This window comes from Bufo bufo, chromosome 1 (genome assembly GCF_905171765.1).
Source record: "Bufo bufo chromosome 1, aBufBuf1.1, whole genome shotgun sequence".
Taxonomy (NCBI): Eukaryota; Metazoa; Chordata; class Amphibia; order Anura; family Bufonidae; genus Bufo; species Bufo bufo.
In genome coordinates, this window is record NC_053389.1 from 435,505,967 (window position 1) to 435,524,874 (window position 18,908).

Here is an 18,908-nt window from a genome sequence, read left to right on the forward strand (position 1 = left end):
ATGAACACTGTAAAAAATAAAAAATAAAAACTGTGCTAAATAAACCATTTTTTGTCACCTTACATCACAAAAAGTGTAATAGCAAGCGATCAAAAAGTCATATGCACCCCAAAATAGTGCCAATCAAACCGTCATCTCATCCTGCAAAAAATTAGACCCTACATAAGATAATCGCCCAAAAACTGAAAAAACTATGGCTTTCAGAATATGGAGACACTAAAACATGATTTTTTTTTGTTTCAAAAATGATATTATTGTGTAAAACTTACATAAATAAAAAGAAAGTATACATATTAGGTATCGCAGCGTCCATAATAACTTGCTCTATAAAAATATCACATGACCTTACCCCTCAGGTGAATACCGTAAAAAAATAAATATAAAAACGGTATAAAAAAAGCCATTTTTTGTCACCTTACATCACAAAAAGTGTAATAGGAAGCGATCAAAAAGTCACACGCACCTCAAAATAGTGCCAATAAAACCGTCATCTCATTCCGCAAAAACCATACCCTAACCAAGGTAATCGCCAAAAAACTGAAAAAATTATGGCTCTCAGACTATGGAAACACTAAAACATGATTTTTTGGGCTTCAAAAATGAAATCATTGTGTAAAACTTACATAAATAAAAAAAAAGTATTCATATTAGGTATCGCAGCATCCGTGACAACCTGGTCTATAAAAATATCACATGATCTAACCTGTCAGACGAATGTTGTAAATAACAAAAAATAAAAACTGTGCCAAAACAGCTATTTCATGTTACCTTGCCTCACAAAAAGTGTAATACAGAGCAACCAAAAATCATATGTACCCTAAACTAGTACCAACAATACTGCCACCCTATCCCGTAGTTTCTAAAATGGGGTTACTTTTTTGGAGTTTCTACTCTAGGGGTGCATCAGGGGGGCTTCAAATGAGACATGGTGTCATGAAAACCAGTCCAGCAAAACCTGCCTTCCAAAAACCGTATGGCATTGCTTTCCTTCTGCGCCCTGCCGTGTGCCCATACAGCGGTTTACGACCACATATGGGGTGTTTCTGTAAACTACAGAATCAGGGCCATAAATATTGAGTTTAGTTTGGCTGTTAACCCTTGCTTTGTAACTAGAAAAAAATAATAAAAATGGAAAATCTGACAAAAAAGTGAAATTTTGAAATTGTATCTCTATTTTCCATTAATTCTTCTGGAACACCTAAAGGGTTAACAACGTTTGTAAAATCAGTTTTGAATACCTTGAGAGGTGTAGTTTCTTAGATGGGGTCACTTTTATGGAGTTTCTACTCTAGGGGTGCATCAGGGGGCTTCAAATGGGACATGGTGTCATAAAAACCAGTCCAGCAAAACCTGCCTTCCAAAAACCGTATGGCTTTGCTTTCCTACTGCGCCCTGCCGTGTGCCCGTACAGCGGTTTACGACCACATATGGGGTGTTTCTGTAAACTACAGAATCAGGGCCATGAATATTGAGTTTGGTTTGGCTGTTAACCCTTGCTTTGTAACTGGAAAAAAATAATAAAAATTGAAAATCTGCCAAAAAAGTGAAATTTTGAAATTGTATCTCTATTTTCCATAAATTCTTCTGGAACACCTAAAGGGTTAACAAAGTTTGTAAAATCAGTTTTGAATACCTTGAGGGGTGTAGTTTCTTAGATGGGGTCACTTTTATGGAGTTTCTACTCTAGGGGTGCATCAGGGGGGCTTCAAATGGGACATGGTGTCATAAAAACCAGTCCAGCAAAACCTGCCTTCCAAAAACCGTATGGCATTGCTTTCCTTCTGCGCCCTGCCGTGTGCCCGTACAGCGGTTTATGACCACATATGGGGTGTTTCTGTAAACTACAGAATCAGGGCCATAAATATTGAGTTTGGTTTGGCTGTTAACCCTTGCTTTGTAACTGGAAAAAAATAATAAAAATGGAAAATCTGCCAAAAAAGTGAAATTTTGAAATTGTATCTCTATTTTCTATTAATTCTTCTGGAACACCTAAAGGGTTAACAAAGTTTGTAAAATCCGTTTTGAATACCTTGAGGGGTGTAGTTTATAGAATGTGGTCATTTTTGGGTGGTTTCTATTATGTAAGCCTCGCAAAGTGACCTGAACTGGTCCCTAAAAATTGGGTTTTTGAAAATTTATGAAAAATTGCAAGATTTGCTTCTAAACTTCTAAGCCTTGTAACATCCCCAAAAAATAAAATATCCTTCCGAAAATGATCCAAACATGAAGTAGACATATGGGGAATGTAAAGTAATAATTTTGGAGGTATTACTATGTATTATAGAAGTAGAGAAATTTAAACTTGGAAATTTGCAATTGTTTTATTTTTTTTGGTAAATTTGGTATTTTTTTATAAATAAAAATGAATTTTTTTTACTTCATTTTACCAGTGTCATGAAGTACAATATGTGACGAAAAAATCATCTCAGAATGGCCTGGATAAGTCAAAGAGTTTCAAAGTTATCAGCACTTAAAGTGACACTGGTCAGATTTGCAAAAAATGGCCAAGTCCAGAAGGTGAAATAGGGCCAAGTCCTTAAGGGGTTAAAAATAAAGCGCCATTGCAAAAATCCCTAATGATGCCATTTTAATTTTTTTTGCTGTACACACAACTTCACATTTTATAAGGTCTCATGAGATATTAGTGATTGGTGCACTAAGTATTGTTGTGAGAACTTGCCAGTACAGGCCCCAAAAATTAGCCAATAGGCATTCACCTGACAGCACACAACTTTGTAGGATTCTGTGGCTGGTGGGACATTAGGCGGTCACAGGATAAAAATGTAACTGTCGGCCAGTAGAGGCCCCAAAAATTAGCCAATAGGCATTCACCTGACAGCACACAACTTTGTAGGATTCTGTGGCTGGTGGGACATTAGGCGGTCACAGGATAAAAATGTAACTGTCGGCCAGTAGAGGCCCCAAAAATTAGCCAATAGGCATTTACCTGACAGCACACAACTTTGTAGGATTCTGTGGCTGGAGGGACATTAGGCGGTCACAGGATAAAAATGTAACTGTCGGCCAGTACAGGCCCCAAAAATTAGCCAATAGGCATATTCACCTGACAGCACACAACTTTGTATGATTCTGTGGCTGGAGGGACATTAGGCGGTCACAGGATAAAAATGTAACTGTCGACCAGTACAGGCCACAAAAATTAGTCATTTGACAGACATACAAGGTCTTTTATGCCGCTGTATTTACCTAAGACAGGGACCATGATTTGGTCTGGGTGGTGGCGGATATTTGTGGGCGATTTGTCACGATCCCCCCTGCCGCACTAAACGTCCTTTCGGACAGGACACTGGATGGGGGGCAAGCCAAGAGTTCCATGTCAAATTGTGCCAGCTCTGGCCACAGGTCAAGCCGCCTGCACACCCAGTAGTCCAGGGGTTCATCGCTTCTTAGAATGTCCACATCGGCCGTTAACCCAATGTATTCGGACACCTGTCGGTCTAGGCTTTCCCTGAAGCTGCATCCGGAGGACGGCTGTCGATGGGTTGACTGCAAGAATGATCTCATATCCGAAGTAACCAACACATCTTCAAACTGCCCTCTTCTTGCATGCGCTGTTAGATTGGTACCCGCAACTGTTTCTCTGTGAGTGGAAATTCCTCTGCAAGCGCTCACAAAAGCAGAATGCAGCATTTCTCGAAGCAAGGCCTGGAAGTTCTGCATTCTGACAGCCCTCTGTGATGCTGGTAACATGTCCACCATTTTGTGTTTGTACCGGGGGTCTAAGTACGTTGCCACCCAGTACTGGTCCTTGCCCTTTATGCTTTTATACGGGGGTCCCTCTTCAAACACTGGAGCATGAAGGCCCCCATTTGCACTAAACTGGAAGCGGTGGAGTGGCGTGGCTCCTGCTCATCGTCCAACATAATGCCGTCCTCGTTCTCCTCCCCCCACCCACAGACAACACCAGGGATCCCAGAAAAGTTTAAAGCATGTTCTTCTTGCTCCTCATCCGCCACGGCACCATCCTCCTCTGACTCCTCTTCAGACTCCTGTTGTTGACTTGTCTCAGATGGAGTAGCCCCCCTGGGAATTCATCCAGCATTGCGACTTCCTCATCTTCCTGCTCCTCGACGGCTTGATCAATGACACAACTCAATGCACGCTCCAGAAAGAAGGCGTAAGGTACAATGTTACTGATGGCACCCTGGCTGCCCAGTTTGGTGATCTCATCAAATGGCCGCAGAATGAGCAGCCACTGGCGCGGTAAAAAAAAAAACAATCTCCTAGAACCTGTCCTGCCGCATAGTTCATACAGGTAGTCGTTAACTGCACGTTTCTGCTGGAGCAGCCTATCAAGCATATACAAGGTGGAGTTCCATCGCGTCGGGTAGTCACAAAACAGATGTCTGACGGGCAGGTGGTGTCGTCGCTGAATGTCAGCAAGGTGAGCCATGGCCATGTAAGATCTTATAAAATGGACAGAGATTTTTCCTGGCCTGCCGCAAGACGTCCTGGGGTATTTGGCAACGACTAAGTTCAGGACGTGTGCCATGCACGACACGTGTGTCATTTTGCCCTGTTTCAGCGCGCTCAGCAGATTGGCACCGTTGTCGCACACCACTTTACCAACTGTCAAATTGAGTGGGGTTAGCCACTGATCGACCTGTGACCGCAAAGCTGAAAGGAGTGCAGGACCAGTGTGGCTCTTGGCTTCCAGGCACAACAGACACAGCAGAGCATGGCAACGTCTCACCTGGCACGTTGAATAGGTTCTGGGGAGCATGGGGGGCGCAACGGAAGAGACGCAGCGGAAGAGACGGTAGCAACGGAAAAGGAGGAGTCAGCCGAGGAGGAGAGGGAGGATGGAGTAGGAGGAGGAGAAGAAGAGGCAGGCCTGCATGCAATCTGTGGCGGTAACACCAAATCTACACAGGTGCCATGGGTTGCATGCTTGACGGCCGTCAGAAGGTTCACCCAGTGGGCAGTAAAAGTTATGTACCTTCCCTGCCCGTGTTTGCTAGACCACATGTCTGTGGTCAGATGTATATTGGCAACGACACTGTGTGCCAAAGATACATTCACTTGCTGAACTTAGTCGTGCAGCCGCTGAACGTGGCCATATAGCTCTGGGATGCCCTTCTGGGAGAAATATTTCCTTCCGGGAACCTTCCACTGCGGTGTTCCAATGGCCACAATTTTTCTAAAGGCCTCCGAGTCCACCAGTTTATATGGCAGTAGTTGGCGGGCTAGCAGTTCTGACAAGCCAGCAGTCAGCCGTTGGGCAAGAGGGTTATCCGGCGTCATCATCTTTTTTCACTCGAACATTTGGGGCAAGAAAGCCTGCCTTTTGCCAGATGAACGCGATGACGGCACGGTGGAAGGTGCCGTGGAGGACAACTGGGAGGACAGAGGAGAAGAGACAGGATGGGAAGCGCCGGGAGTGTGGCTTTGTGGGTTCTGACAGTGTTGCTCCCACTGGGCTCGGTGATGGGAGGCCAGGTGCCATCTTAAGGCGGTCGTCCCTAGGTGAGTGTTGGGCTTACCGCTACTTATGTGTTGACAGCAATGGCTGCAGATGGCAACACTATTGTCAGCAGAGGACACGTTAAAAAAAGCCCACAATGCGGAGCCATGTGCCGGCGTCCTGGGAGGGCCAGATGTGACCGTGCGTGGTGGATGGCTCGTTCCAGATACATTAGCAGTCTGCTTTTTGCCTCCTGTGCACTGTAAGTTCTGCCTGCTTCTCCTCCCTATCTGCTGCTCCGTCTCTCCCTCTGAACTCCCCTTCTCTTCCTTTCTTGTGGGCACCCATGTGACGTCCATCAACACGTCATCATCATCACTTTCACCACCACTGACATTAGAGATCTCGGAGTAGGCAGCAACAGCGGGGACCACCCTCCTTGGGCTGATCTGGGTACTGTCGTCAGACTGCTGAGTGTCGACCATTGATACCTCCTATTCCTGATCCGATGCCAAGAATGGCTGCGCATCGGTAAGGTCTTGTAATAGATGGGAAAATAATTCCTCTGACTCGAGCGGAGGGGATATGGTGGTGGTGTCTTTGGGGGTGCACACAGCAGAGAGTGAAGAGGGTGCAGATAGAGAGGATGAGGAGGGTGCAGAAGCGGAAGGCTGAGTGAGCCACTCAACCAAGTCTAGTGCGTCCTTTGACGTAATCGCACGCACCTTCTGCAACTTCCCACTTAGGCTCCAGTCTGGTGCACCTGCCCGACCCCTACCACCCCTGCGTAATGGCCTGCCTCTTCCTCTGCCTGTTATTTTCAAAATGACCCTGTGACAAAAGTCCCTATAGAAGAGCAGTATTTGTGGAAGAAGGTATATCACACCCCTGCTTCAATCAGTTTTTTTGGGGGGCAACTTGTATATCACACCAGTAGAAATTATTTGTTCCAATAGTGTTTGTCACTCTGTGTAGATGTGGTAACGCAGCAAAACCGCAAACAAATGCTGCACTACCTAAATGCACTATATAGAAAGTATATTATTTGTATATAACACACCTGCTTCAATCAGTTGTTTTTTTTTTTGGGGGGGGGGGGGCAACTGGTAAATCACACCAGTAGAAATTTTTTGTTCCAAAAGTGTTTGTCACTCTGTGTAGATGCGGTAACGCAGCAAAACCGCAAACAAATGTTGCACTACCTAAATGCACTATATAGAAAGTATATTATTTGTATATAACACCCCTGCTTCAATCAGTTTTTTTGGGGGGCAACTGGTAAATCGCACCAGTAGAAATGATTGGTTCCAATAGTGTTTGTCACTCTGTGTAGATGTGGTAACGCAGCAAAACCGCTTATTTTTTTAGCGAGATACGTTGTAGCATTTGGTCACTGAAATATACCCATAAATTTATTGTAAGATATCACATGCACAGGGGGAGAGTTAGCAAACTGGTGCAAAGGAAAACTGGCTTAGTTGCCCATAGCGTCAAAGGAGCTCTGAAATATGAAAAGTGGAATCTGATTGGTTGCTATGGGCAACCAAACCAGTTTTCTTTAAACACCAGTTTTGATAAATCTACCACACAGTCTGTCACGGTGCGGTTCACTGTGACAGTTGTGGCCATGTAGGCTGGCTGCATGCCCTCTCGCGTACTGGCTGAGGGCTGTCACCTGTGTATGCTGGTTGCTTGGGGCTGCGTGCTGGCTGCGGTGTCTTGTGTGAACTATGCCTGTGTATGTGTGTACTCCCGGTGTCTGCCTCTGTGCAATTCTTGTCACTGGAGCCCTGTAGGCTGGCTGCAGGCTGACTCCTGTGTATGCTGGTTGCTTGGGGCTGCGTGCTGGCTGCGGTGTCTTGTGTGAACTATGCCTGTGTATGTGTGTGCTCCCGGTGTCTGCCTCTCTGTCCAGTTCTTGTCACTGTAGCCTGGCTGCAGGCTCCCTCGCGTACTGGCTGCAGGCTGACTCCTGTGTATGCTGGTTGCTTGGGACTGCGTGCCGGCTGCGGTGGAGTGTGTGAACTGTGCATGCATGCGCTTTCTGTACTGGCTGTGGGTATCCCAATGTATTCTAGTTCTGTGATGCATGCTGGCTGCGGCCTTGTGTGTGAACATAGCCTTAGTATGGATGCATTTCTGTTTGTTACGGGTTGTTTGTGCTCTGGCGTACTGGCTGCGGTGGACTCAGTGTATGCTGGTTGCCAGGGGCAACGTCCTGTTCTGCAGCCTGTGTGTTCTCTTCACTGTTCATGCAGGCTCCCCTCCCTGTTTGGTTCTGGTGGGGTTAACATTCCCTGGTCTGTTCCTTGGTGTGGCTTATTAGGTGGCCTTGTTATCCAGCTATATCTATCTGTGAGCTGGAGGGCTTGTGGTCAGTCTCTTGTGTCTTGCTGGGTGTTGCACCTTGCTTCTCACCCAGGAGGTCAGTCTGTCCTGTGCCTTACTGGGTGTAGCCCCTTGCTGCTGACCCAGTTTTTTTTTGGGCATCTGCCCTTTTGTGTTGTGTCTCCTGGTAAAGTGTTGATGTTAGGTCCTTGCCTGATCTTCTGTACCTGTTCTGTGTCCTGATCCTGTCTGTTCCATTTTTTAGCCTAGCAGTGCTCTAACTACGTCTGATAGCTTGGCAGTGCCAAACTGCTTCTGATCCTGTCCCATGTCCAGCCAGGCAGTGCCTACTGCTTCTGAATCAGTCTGTCCCATGTCTTGTCTGCAGTGCCTTACTGCTTCTGTTCCTGTGTTTGTCCTGCCTTCGTGAGAGGCCCCCTGGGTGCTCCAGAGGGAGGATCCCTAGTCTGTGTGCAGCTCTGCCTGAGACCGACATGCTTCCATTCCCCTTGGGGTCCAGGCATCTGCTTTGATGCTGGTTCCCGTTTGTCTTCCATGTCCTTTGTTTGGGTTCCAGTTCTGTTGTCTGTGGTTTCCTGCAGGTAGCGGCCAAGTGTATCGGGACCTTCCTGGTTGTGCGACCAGTGAGCCCTCGGCCCAGTTCATCCACACCACCAGGGGCTCTGTGAAGAACGGAGCTCACTGGCCCTCCGCCCTCTGGGTTTTGCCTTTTCTCTGCTAGTGCACTTGGTTCTGTGGTAGTGCTACTACTATTGCCTAACCTGTATATATATATATATATATATATATATATATATATATAGGGTAGCCTGCACCTGCGATTTGTCTCAGGAGGTGCTGTTCCGTTTTTTTGATATATATATAGAGTATAGAGGACTAGGCCTCCTCTGTGGAACTTAGCACTCCTCGCCCATCCCCCACCCCTTTTAATCAGAGAAACAATGGAGCTGGACATTCCGTGTTAGAGTAGGTCCCACCTGATGAGAAGCGACCTTGCCGTCTGGTAGGTGGGCCCGACATATTTTTGATCAATAATACACGCTAAGAGCTTCTCCACTGCTTTGCAGTAACGATATGGCGTCATGTATTTGACCCTGTTCACACATTCACCTGTTCACTTAGTCTTAGCGCATATAGTGGTGTGCTGCTACTGTTTTTGTTTGATATATATATATATATTGTACTGTCATGTTCTTTTATTACATGTGTAATAAATTACTCTGTTGGTAACTGGTCTGAATCTTGCCTGTGTCCTGTTTGCAAGATGTCCCGGAGGTCTGCCTTAGGCCTTCGGAACGTGAATACAGGCTTTAATTTATCTGCAGAGACCCCACTTGAATGGCTAGTGTTAATAATGTAGACATCCTTGGGGGTCATGAAATTTCAAAGCCAGCACCTCTTCAAAAATGCATGCACGTGTTGTTGTTTTTTTTTTTTTGCATGCGCTGACTGTGGCCAGCAGTCTTAGCTGTCTGGCCACTGTTAGCGCATCGCCCACCCCACTGCTGATCAGCGCGTTTGAATCATTTTTTTGGAGGGGTTTTTTACACTTTTTGGGGCTTTCAATTTTTTGGGTTTCTTTTTTTCTGTTAGGTGTAGGGCAAAGTATGCGAACACCCGTCCCCCACACACACTCCCCTATGGCCCGCCGGACATTCTCGGCCGAGGAGGCATACGCCCTTCTTGCCTCCGAATCCAAGAGCCCCAGTGAGGACGAGGATGACCCCACTTTCCTCTTGTTATCCGCGTCCTCATCTAGCGATGAGGCACTATCTAGCAATGAGCCACGCCACTACCTAAGACAATCGGCTAAAAACAAAAAAAAATTAAAAATAACTCAGACTATGGAGATAATAAAATGTTTTTTTTTTTTGGTTTAAAAAAAAAAAAAAAGAATATAGTGTAAAACCTAAATAAATTTAAAATAAGTAGACATCTGCTCTATAAAAATACCCCATGACCTAACCCCTCAGATGAACACTTAAAAAAAAAAAAAAAAGTGCAGCTATTTTTTGGTAAATTTTCCATTTTAATAAATTTTTTCCAGTAACAAAGCAAGGGTTAACAGCCAAACAAAACTTAATATTTATTACCCTGATTCTGCAGTTTAGTTTACAGAAACTCCCCATATGTGGTCGGAAACTGCTGTATGACCCAACGGCAGGGCGCAGAAGGAAAGGAACGCCATATGTTTTTTTGGAAAGCAGATTTCACTGGGATAATTTTAAGCTGCCAGAATTTCTATTTTTGGTAACCTTGTCTCATATGTACCCTAAAAATAGTCCCAACAAAACTGCCACCTTATCCCTTAGTTTCCAAAATGGGGTCACTTTTATGGAGTTTCTACTCTAGGGGTGCATCAGGGGGGCTTCAAATGGGACATGGTGTAAATAAACCAGTCCAGCAAAATCTGCCTTCCAAAAACCACACGGCGCTCCTTTTCCACTACGCCCTACCGTGTGCCCGTACAGTAGTTTACGACCACATATGGGGTGTTTTTAAAAACTACTGAATCAGGGCAATAAATTTAGAGTTTTGTTTTCCAACCAAGGAGCTGGAAGGGTATAATCCTGCTATAGGATGACAGAAACAGTTGTCATTTTACAAAAATGTAATCTGTAGTAGACAAAATTATTTTAAAACCCATCCTAAAGCTACTTTCACACTAGCGTTTAAGTTTTCCGGTCATAGGGGCTCAATACCGGAAACAAAACACTTTACTTTTGTCCCCATTCATTGTCAATGGGGACAAAAAACTGAACTGAACAGAACGGAGTGCTCCAAAATGCATTCCGTTCCGTTTAGTTGCGTTCCCATACCGGAGAGCAAACTGCAACATGTATTTTTCTTTCCGTCCTGGGATGCAGAGCAAGACGGTTCCGGCATTACCCCCTCTGACACAATAGAAAACGGATCCGTACCCTATTGACTTTCAGTGGAGTTCATGACGGATCCGTCTTGGTAATGTTACAGATAATACAACCGGATACGTTCATAACGGATGCAGATAGTTGTATTATCAGTAACAGAAGCTTTTTTGCTGAACCCTGCCGGATCCAGCAAAAACGCTGGGGTGAAAGTAGTCTAATATTGCCAGGTTGACGTTTTGGCTAAAAATACTATAATAAAAACCCTTTCCCCACCAGCAAAAAGTAAAGCCTGTTGCTCCCCTCAAATTTACACTATATTTATAGAAATAATGTTGAGTAAATTGGAAGATCTTCAATTATTTCAGATCATTGTGGGATCATTTACACAGACATTACAGGGATATTCACATCTCAGAACTTCCTCCCACCCCCAAAGCTTGTCCCGTCTAGACAATGCTCAGAGGTGGCCTCTTTTTCCGTAGCTTCCATACAATCGGGTTAGTCGGATACAGGGACAGCATAGCAAAGAGAACTACACTGGTCCTGTACCTTGTGAAATATGGCAAGTGTAGCTCGCTGTGCTACGCAGTTTCCATAGTTCAGCCACTGCTGGTGACCTTATACAGGCGGGACGGGGTCAGAGATCACCCACTTATCGTGATGGGAGCACTGGTGCTGGAACCACAGGAGTCCATGTCTATAGTAAAAATGACATCAACACAATCTGAACTAGTGTACACATTTATGAACAGGCTAAGTGGAAATACGTAGTAAATCGCCATTGGACCCCAGGAAGGTACTGATTAGGTGTTCAAAGATGTTGCCACCAAAATGACAATTTATAAAACATAAGAGATGTATTATTCATCACAAATCTATCATCCAGGGCTCATGAACTAGTCACACTCTCCAAGGGAAAGGAAAATGTCTGTAGAGTGAAGTCCTTTGGATTAGCCACAGCCTCTTCAACCAGTCCCCATCTCTGCTTTACTGTGCACGCGTCTTCATGGCAGCCATAACAACACCAACCATAATGGCGGCAACTGTAAATCCTTGTGAGAGAATACGTGCCCGCATCAACAGCTGGGACTGTCTGGTTTTGCCCTGCTTGAAAGTGATGAGCCCATATGTCAAAGCGCCTGCAGTGGCAAGACATCCTGGGGTAGGGGAGAAAATTGACATCCAGTTAGAATCATTAAAGGGGTCGGCACACTCTGTTAGCACTTATTACAAGTGTAAAGACCGTGTGAAGCCCGTTCGCGTATTGTGGACCGCATTTGTAGATCCGCAATACACGGGCACCGTTCCGTGAGCATTCCGCATCACGGATGTGGACCCATTCATTTCAATGGGTCCGCAAATCTGGAGATGCGGAACGGAAGCACGGAACGGAACCTTATGGAAGCACTATGGAATGCTTTCTGAGGTTCCGTGCTTCCGCACCGCAAAAAGATAGAGCTTGCTTTTGCGGAACGGAGGGATCCCTATACGGCTGCCACACGGCAGGTGCCCGTGCTTAGCGGACCGCAATTTGCACGGGCTTCACACGGTCGTGTGAATGCTCCCTTACAAATATATCTTCTTAAGCAGATCTGAACTTGTCATACTTTTTTTTTTTTTTTTTTTAAAAAGGTGCAGTTAAAGAGTCGCAAACACATAGTTTGCAAGTTTTTAACGGCACTTTTCAAAAACAAGGGAAATGTTAAATCTCCCTCTCTATTCATGTTCCCCCCCAGAAACATATGTGTGGGATGGGTAGTAAACTCTCTTTACTGCTGGGACTGGGGCGTTCCTTCTATTGCTATGTCTGTACAGCTTACTGCTGGGACTGGGGCATTCCTTCTATTGCTATGTCTGTACAGCTTACTGCTGGGACTGGGGCATTCCTTCTATTGCTATGTCTGTACAGCTTAATGCTGGGACTGGGGCGTTCCTTCTATTGCTATGTCTGTACAGCTTACTGCTGGGACTGGGGCATTCCTTCTATTGCTATGTCTGTACAGCTTAATGCTGGGACTGGGGCGTTCCTTCTATTGCTATGTCTGTACAGCTTACTGCTGGGACTGGGGCGTTCCTTCTATTGCTATGTCTGTACAGCTTACTGCTGGGACTGGGGCGTTCCTTCTATTGCTATGTCTGTACAGCTTACTGCTGGGACTGGAGCGTTCCTTCTATTGCTATGTCTGTACAGCTTAATGCTGGGACTGGGGTGTTCCTTCTATTACTATGTCTGTACAGCAGTTTTTGATAATATCTGAGGTGCTCTTGGCTCTATGTAAAAACACAGGTGGGTGGGGATATCATGTGACTGCTTCTCCGAAGATGCTTGCTGCAGTGCATGCTAGGATTTTTACTTTCACTTTACAGCTGCTCCGCCCATACAGCCTGTCCGAGGAGCTCCTCCAGGGAAGTGTGCCATGATGATATATAGCCGGTACATTTAGCTTTAGCTATTAATACTTCATAGTTTTGGCTATTGTCTGGGGCACTTTGGATTTTTGACACTTAGGATGGCCAACCCCGTTAATATCTACTACATACGTCTGCACAATACACAATCCCAACCATAAGCAAAAGCTCTGAACAGAAAGTGAATAAGCAAAGAACCTAATTCGAGTCAAGAACCTGCAGCATTGAATAAAAATCATAGAAGGTAGTCAACTACATAGACTCCCCTACTCTATAAACCTGGGCAGAGGGGCACTACAAACAGCAGTTCCCGCTCTGGCAGCTTCTGTGCAACCATGTAAGGCTACTTTCACACTCCGTCCCCATTGACTATAATGGGGACGGGGGCGGAGCTCCAGCGCAGCACGGCAGTGCACGGCGAGAGGCAGTCAGACTAAAAGTACTGCATGTCTGACTTTTTAGTCCGGCAGTCTCTCGCCGTGCACTGCGAAATAGTGGCAGGACGGATCCGACAGGGTGAACAGCCCGTCGGGTCCGTCCTGCCGCTAGTGTGAAAGTACCCTTATCTATTGCTTGCAGTGACATCCTACTTTTTCCCTGCACTGACCTCTGCTGGCAGTTCTAGAAACGAGTGACATCCTAATTTTTCCCTGCACTGACCTCTGCTGGCAGTTCTAGAAACGAGTGACATCCTACCTTTTCCCTGCACTCACCTCTGCTGGCAGTTCTAGAAGCCAGGGAGATCCTACTTTTTCCCTGCACTGACCCCCTACTGGCAGTTCTAGAAGCCAGGGAGATCCTACTTTTTCCCTGCACTGACCCCCTACTGGCAGTTCTAGAAGCCAGGGAGATCCTACTTTTTCCCTGCACTGACCCCCTACTGGCAGTTCTAGAAGCCAGGGAGATCCTACTTTTTCCCTGCACTGACCTCTGCTGGCAATTCTAGAAACCAGTGACCTCCTACTTCCCTGCAGTGACCTCTGCTGGCAGTTCTAGAAACCAGTGACCTTCTACTTCCCTGCAGTGACCTCTGTTGGCAGTTCTAGAAGCCAGTGACCTCCTACTTTTTCCCCTGCACTGACCCCTACTGGCAGTTCTAGAAGCTAGTGACATCCTACTTCCCTGCAATGACCCCAGCACCTGTCCTGGCCATAATACTGACACGATCACGTGGTCGCATTATGACTGTCTGCATGAGGTCTCACCCAGGTCAATAAAATATATAAAAGACATCACGTTAACTTTAGGCTACTTTCACATATGCGTTTGGTGCTGATCCGTTTTGTATCTGCACAGACGGATCCGCACCGATAATGCAAACAATTGTATCCGTTCAGAACGGATCCGTTTGCATTATTATGAACAAAGTCAAAACGGATCCGTCCTGACTTACACCGAAAGTCAATGGGGGGAAGGGATCCGTTTTCAATTACACCATATTGTGTCAGTGAAAACGGATCCGTCCCTATTGACTTACATTGTAAGTCAGGATGGATCAGTTTGGCTCCGCATCGCCAGGCGAACACCAAAACACTGCAAGCAGCATTTTGGTGTCCGCCTCCAGAGCGGAATGGAGGCGGAACGGAGCCAAACTGATGCATTCTGAGCGGATCCGCATCCATTCAGAATGCATTGGGGCTGAACTGATCCGTTTTGGGCAGTTTGTGAGAGCCCTGAACGGATCTCACAAGCGGACCCAGGAACGCAAGTGTGAAATCTGTAATGTAAACTGATGTTCAATCATTCCAGCAGATGCAGACCTTCCATAATGCTTCACAATCCAAGATTGCTCATTTCTCCTAAAAACCTTGGGTGATAAAAACAAACAAAAAACATGGATTCACATGGTGCAGCTTTTGTATGCCATGCAGAAATCAGCAAAAAAAAAAAATAAAGAAAAGAAGAAACATAACTGAAGTGGTATCCAGAAGTAATGGTGGCAAGTTTAAAATCAAAGGCGAATTCACTTATGAAAATTCGGGGGTCGTCTACATGCTGGAGTGCCCTTGTGGGCTTCAATATGTAGGACGGACCTCGAGAAAATTGAAAATAAGAATACAGGAGCACGTTAGGAATATAAAAAAGGGACTCAACTCACAGGGGGAGATTCATCAAACTGGTGTAAAGGAAAAGTGGCTTAGTTGCCCATAGCAACCAATCAGATTCCACCTTTCATTTTTCAAAGGAGCTCTGAAAAATGAAAGGGGGAATCTGATTGGTTGCTATGGGCAACTAAGCCAGTTTTCCTTTATACCAGTTTTGATAAATCTCCCTCAGTGTCTCGGCACATTTTAAATAAAAAAACACAATAAAAATCCATATGGACTAAAATTCGTGGGAGTGGAACAGGTAGAGAATAAATGGCGGGGAGAAGACCCCGTAGCAAATATAAATCGCCGCGAGGTAGAATGGGTTTACAAATTAGGCACCTTACAGCCACTTGGGCTATATATGGAGTTCGATCTGAGATGATAATGTATCAGTTTTTTGGTATAAGTGAGAAAAAGCGTGATTTTAATGGCAGCAGGATACGAATGAAGATCCTGGAGAGAGTGCTGATTGGGTGATACTAACATGTGATTGGGGAGGGAGGTGCTAAAGATATATGAATGGAAAGATAAGTAAGGTTCGACTGGCCATATAGTGACATGTGATCATGAAGTGAAAGGAATGATGGAGATAGATACATTTTGTGGAAATTTGTTCGTTTTAACATTTATCTTTATAAGGATTTTTAAATGTGCATTTTAACGGTTTAAAGAATGTATTTTAGATGCCTATGCAAGTGAAGGGAGGAACCATTTGTGTATGAAAGATACGCCCTAGAGAGGCAGGACATGTACCCCTGACGAAGCGGGTCGGGTGACAGACGGGAAACCGGTTTTTAATATTTGTTACGCCTATGATTCTTTTAATCCTGTGAGTATAATAAAAAGCGGATAAAGAACGGCCTTTGCGGTGCTTCACTGTTGTTTCGCTCCTTTCGTCCTAACATTTATAGGAGAGACCAGGTTTTTAGGAGAAATGAGCGCTCTTGGATTGCGAAGCACGGAAACAGCGAATTGGTGCATTATCGAAGGTCTGCATCTGCTGGAATGGTAGAAAGAGTACATATTGAGGAGCAGCGCGGTTTCCATCTTGTGAAGTGAAACTTGGTGTGAACAGGACCCACCACACCCGTAACCTGCAGCGCTCAAAGTAGGACTGACGATTTGGGACTTGCTATTTGTGTTGATGTTCGATCACGAACTTACACTTCTAATAATGATACTAAAACGCCTGCAATAGTTTCAAGCCATCTAAAGAAACCGCTTCAGGCCACGTTCACACTGGGCTTTTATGTAACATCGGATATACGGGTTAACTCCGGGAAAATATTCCTAATTCCTGGAGCTATTAGTGCTAATAATTCTGTTACTCAGTCTGGTCCCTCAAGTGCAAGTCCCCGAGGAGCGTTTTTCTGTCCGCCATGGGGACGCAACCACACAGAACGGAATACATTTTGGTGCATTCCGTTTCGTTCAGTTTTGTCCCCATTGACAATGAATGCGGACAAAACTGAAGCGGTTTCTTTCACTATTGAGAACCTATGACGGATCTCAATAGCGGAATTGAAAACGCCAATGTGTGAATGATGAGATTTTATATCCGCACAACTTGACCTGCGGTACCAATTCTGCACAATTTGGTGTGGATTTTGCCACTAAAGATTTTGGGCTAATAGTATGTGCAGAGCGCATTCAGGTGGCTGAGCAGGGAGTGATGTCACAGCCTAGTCACATCCAGCCATTGTGTTCGCTCCTGTGGGGTTCTGGACCCTGGAAGCTGGCATTTGAGGGACCAGAGGGAAGTATTGGTGACCTTACATGTTAAGTGATGCCAGTGGATCAGCCAGTTCTATGGGAGCAGTTATGAACTTATGACATCCCACTCACACAAAGCCCTGCAGACTCTGAGCCCCTTCCTGTCGCTATCTTACTCCAATTCGGCTGCTTTTACACCCTTGCCTCATTGACTTAGGCCTCTTGCCCACGAATTGCGGTCCGCAATGCACGGGCAGTGACCGTGGGGCAGCCGCATGCGGATAGCAGACCCATCCACTTGAATGGGGTCCGTGATCCGTCCATTCCGCAAAAAGATAGAACAAGTTCTATCTTTTTGCGGAACAGAAGCACGGAATGGAACACCAGGGAAGCACTCCGTAGTACTTCCTGACCCATTCCGTGCTTTCGTTCCGTATCTCCAGATTTGCAGACCCATTTAAGTGAACGGGTCAGCATCCGTGATGCGGAGTGCACACGGCTGGTGACCCGCCTATTGCAGAACAGCCGTATGCGGCCCGCAGCACGGGCACGGAGCCCTTACGTTCGTGGGCAAGAGGCCTTAACTGGGAAAAATAGAAAATGTCATCATTTCATAGATTCCGCCACTAAAGACCAGAGAGTGAGGCGTCTAATCATTTAGGGTGTTTGGATTACTATAGGGGATCAGGTCTGAGGTTTAAAAGGGTTTTCCAAGATTTTTTTTTACTAACGACCTATCCTCAGGATAGATCATCAGTATCTGATTGGTGGGAGTCCGACACCCGGTATCCCGCTGATCAGCTGTTTGAAAAGACACCGGGCGCTCCTGTGAGTGTCGCTACCGCCTTGCAGCTTACCAAGCACTGCACCATACATTATATAGCGGCTGTGCTTGGCATCGCGCTCAGACCCATTCACTTCTATGGGACTGAGCTGCTCCTGGGCCATGTGACCGACGAACATGTAGTCACTGACCTAGGAAAAGCTGCGAGAAGGTGGCGGCGATACTGCGAGAGACGCTGCCTTCTCAGACAACTCAGCCCTGGGTGTCAGACTCCCACCGATCAGTATTCAAATCTCTGAAAACCCCTTTAAATCAGTCTTGGGGTGCCCTGGGATTTATATAAGTTTAGATGGTGCAGACTATATTTATATAGAGGGGTCTGTATTCCTGCTTGGTTGTGATGAAGGGGGTCTCCTGCCTTATATATAACTTCCAGTCTCAGAAGTCAAGTATTCCCATAGTATATTTACAGAGCTGATAATCTAGATGACGTCACGCAGCTTGCAGTGGTCTGACTATGTGCAATCCACCCCCCTGACAGTCGCATTAGAGGTTTTTTTTTTTTTTTTTTTTTAATACTAGATTTTTCATGGATATGTTTATCTTCCATGTATAAAGTAAAGATGGACTTGCTCTTTAACAGGAGGGACAAATTCATTACAGTTCTAAGAATTGATATAGAAAACCGGAAATGGTACATTCCAACAAATAGTACAGTCCAGGTGAGCAGACAGGATAGCCCCGCCCACTGTATACATAAGTGCTGTCTGAGAGCAGCCTGATGCAGCACTCACCTAATGGTACAAACGGGTTTTCCCGTACTTTCCTCGAGAATTTGCTGGTGAACTGCTCCTTCTCCATATAGTGGGTCGGAACGAACCCTTCTATCACAGGAGGCTGAGGTCCTGCCATGTTTCCACTTCCACCACTGTCAAGGGCACACTCCCAAATGTCTACTTACCGACCAATAAGAAAACAAGCACAGGCCGCCCAATAACAGCGGCGACTTCTGGTCACGTGGGCACTGAGAGTCACATGTCTACGCAACGTCGGAGTAGCTGCTTGTTGTCCTCCCTGAAAACCTAATGTGGTGCACCACCTAGTGGCGCGCAGCGGTAATACACTACAGCGTGTCTTGGGCTGATGTCAGCAGTCATGTATGTGCAGTGAGGAATGAAACACCTTCCTTTACAGAGGAGATTATTATCATTATTACTACTCTGTTTGGTAAATGGGGTTTTGGCTTATGTGTCATTTTAATAAACAGA

At 45.6% G+C, this 18,908-nt stretch overlaps 1 protein-coding gene across 1 annotated transcript; it reads right to left on the reverse strand.

Moving 5' to 3' along the window:
- Positions 1–11,372: 11,372 nt before the first annotated feature.
- Positions 11,373–18,601, reverse strand: HIGD2A (HIG1 hypoxia inducible domain family member 2A). The gene is made up of 2 exons (XM_040415696.1): positions 18,435–18,601; positions 11,373–11,801 (listed from the first exon to the last, which is right to left on the reverse strand). The coding sequence occupies exons 1-2, from the start codon at positions 18,550–18,552 to the stop codon at positions 11,632–11,634; spliced, it is 288 nt and encodes a 95-aa protein (XP_040271630.1). The 5' UTR covers positions 18,553–18,601; the 3' UTR covers positions 11,373–11,631.
- Between the last annotated feature and the right edge of the window lie 307 nt (positions 18,602–18,908).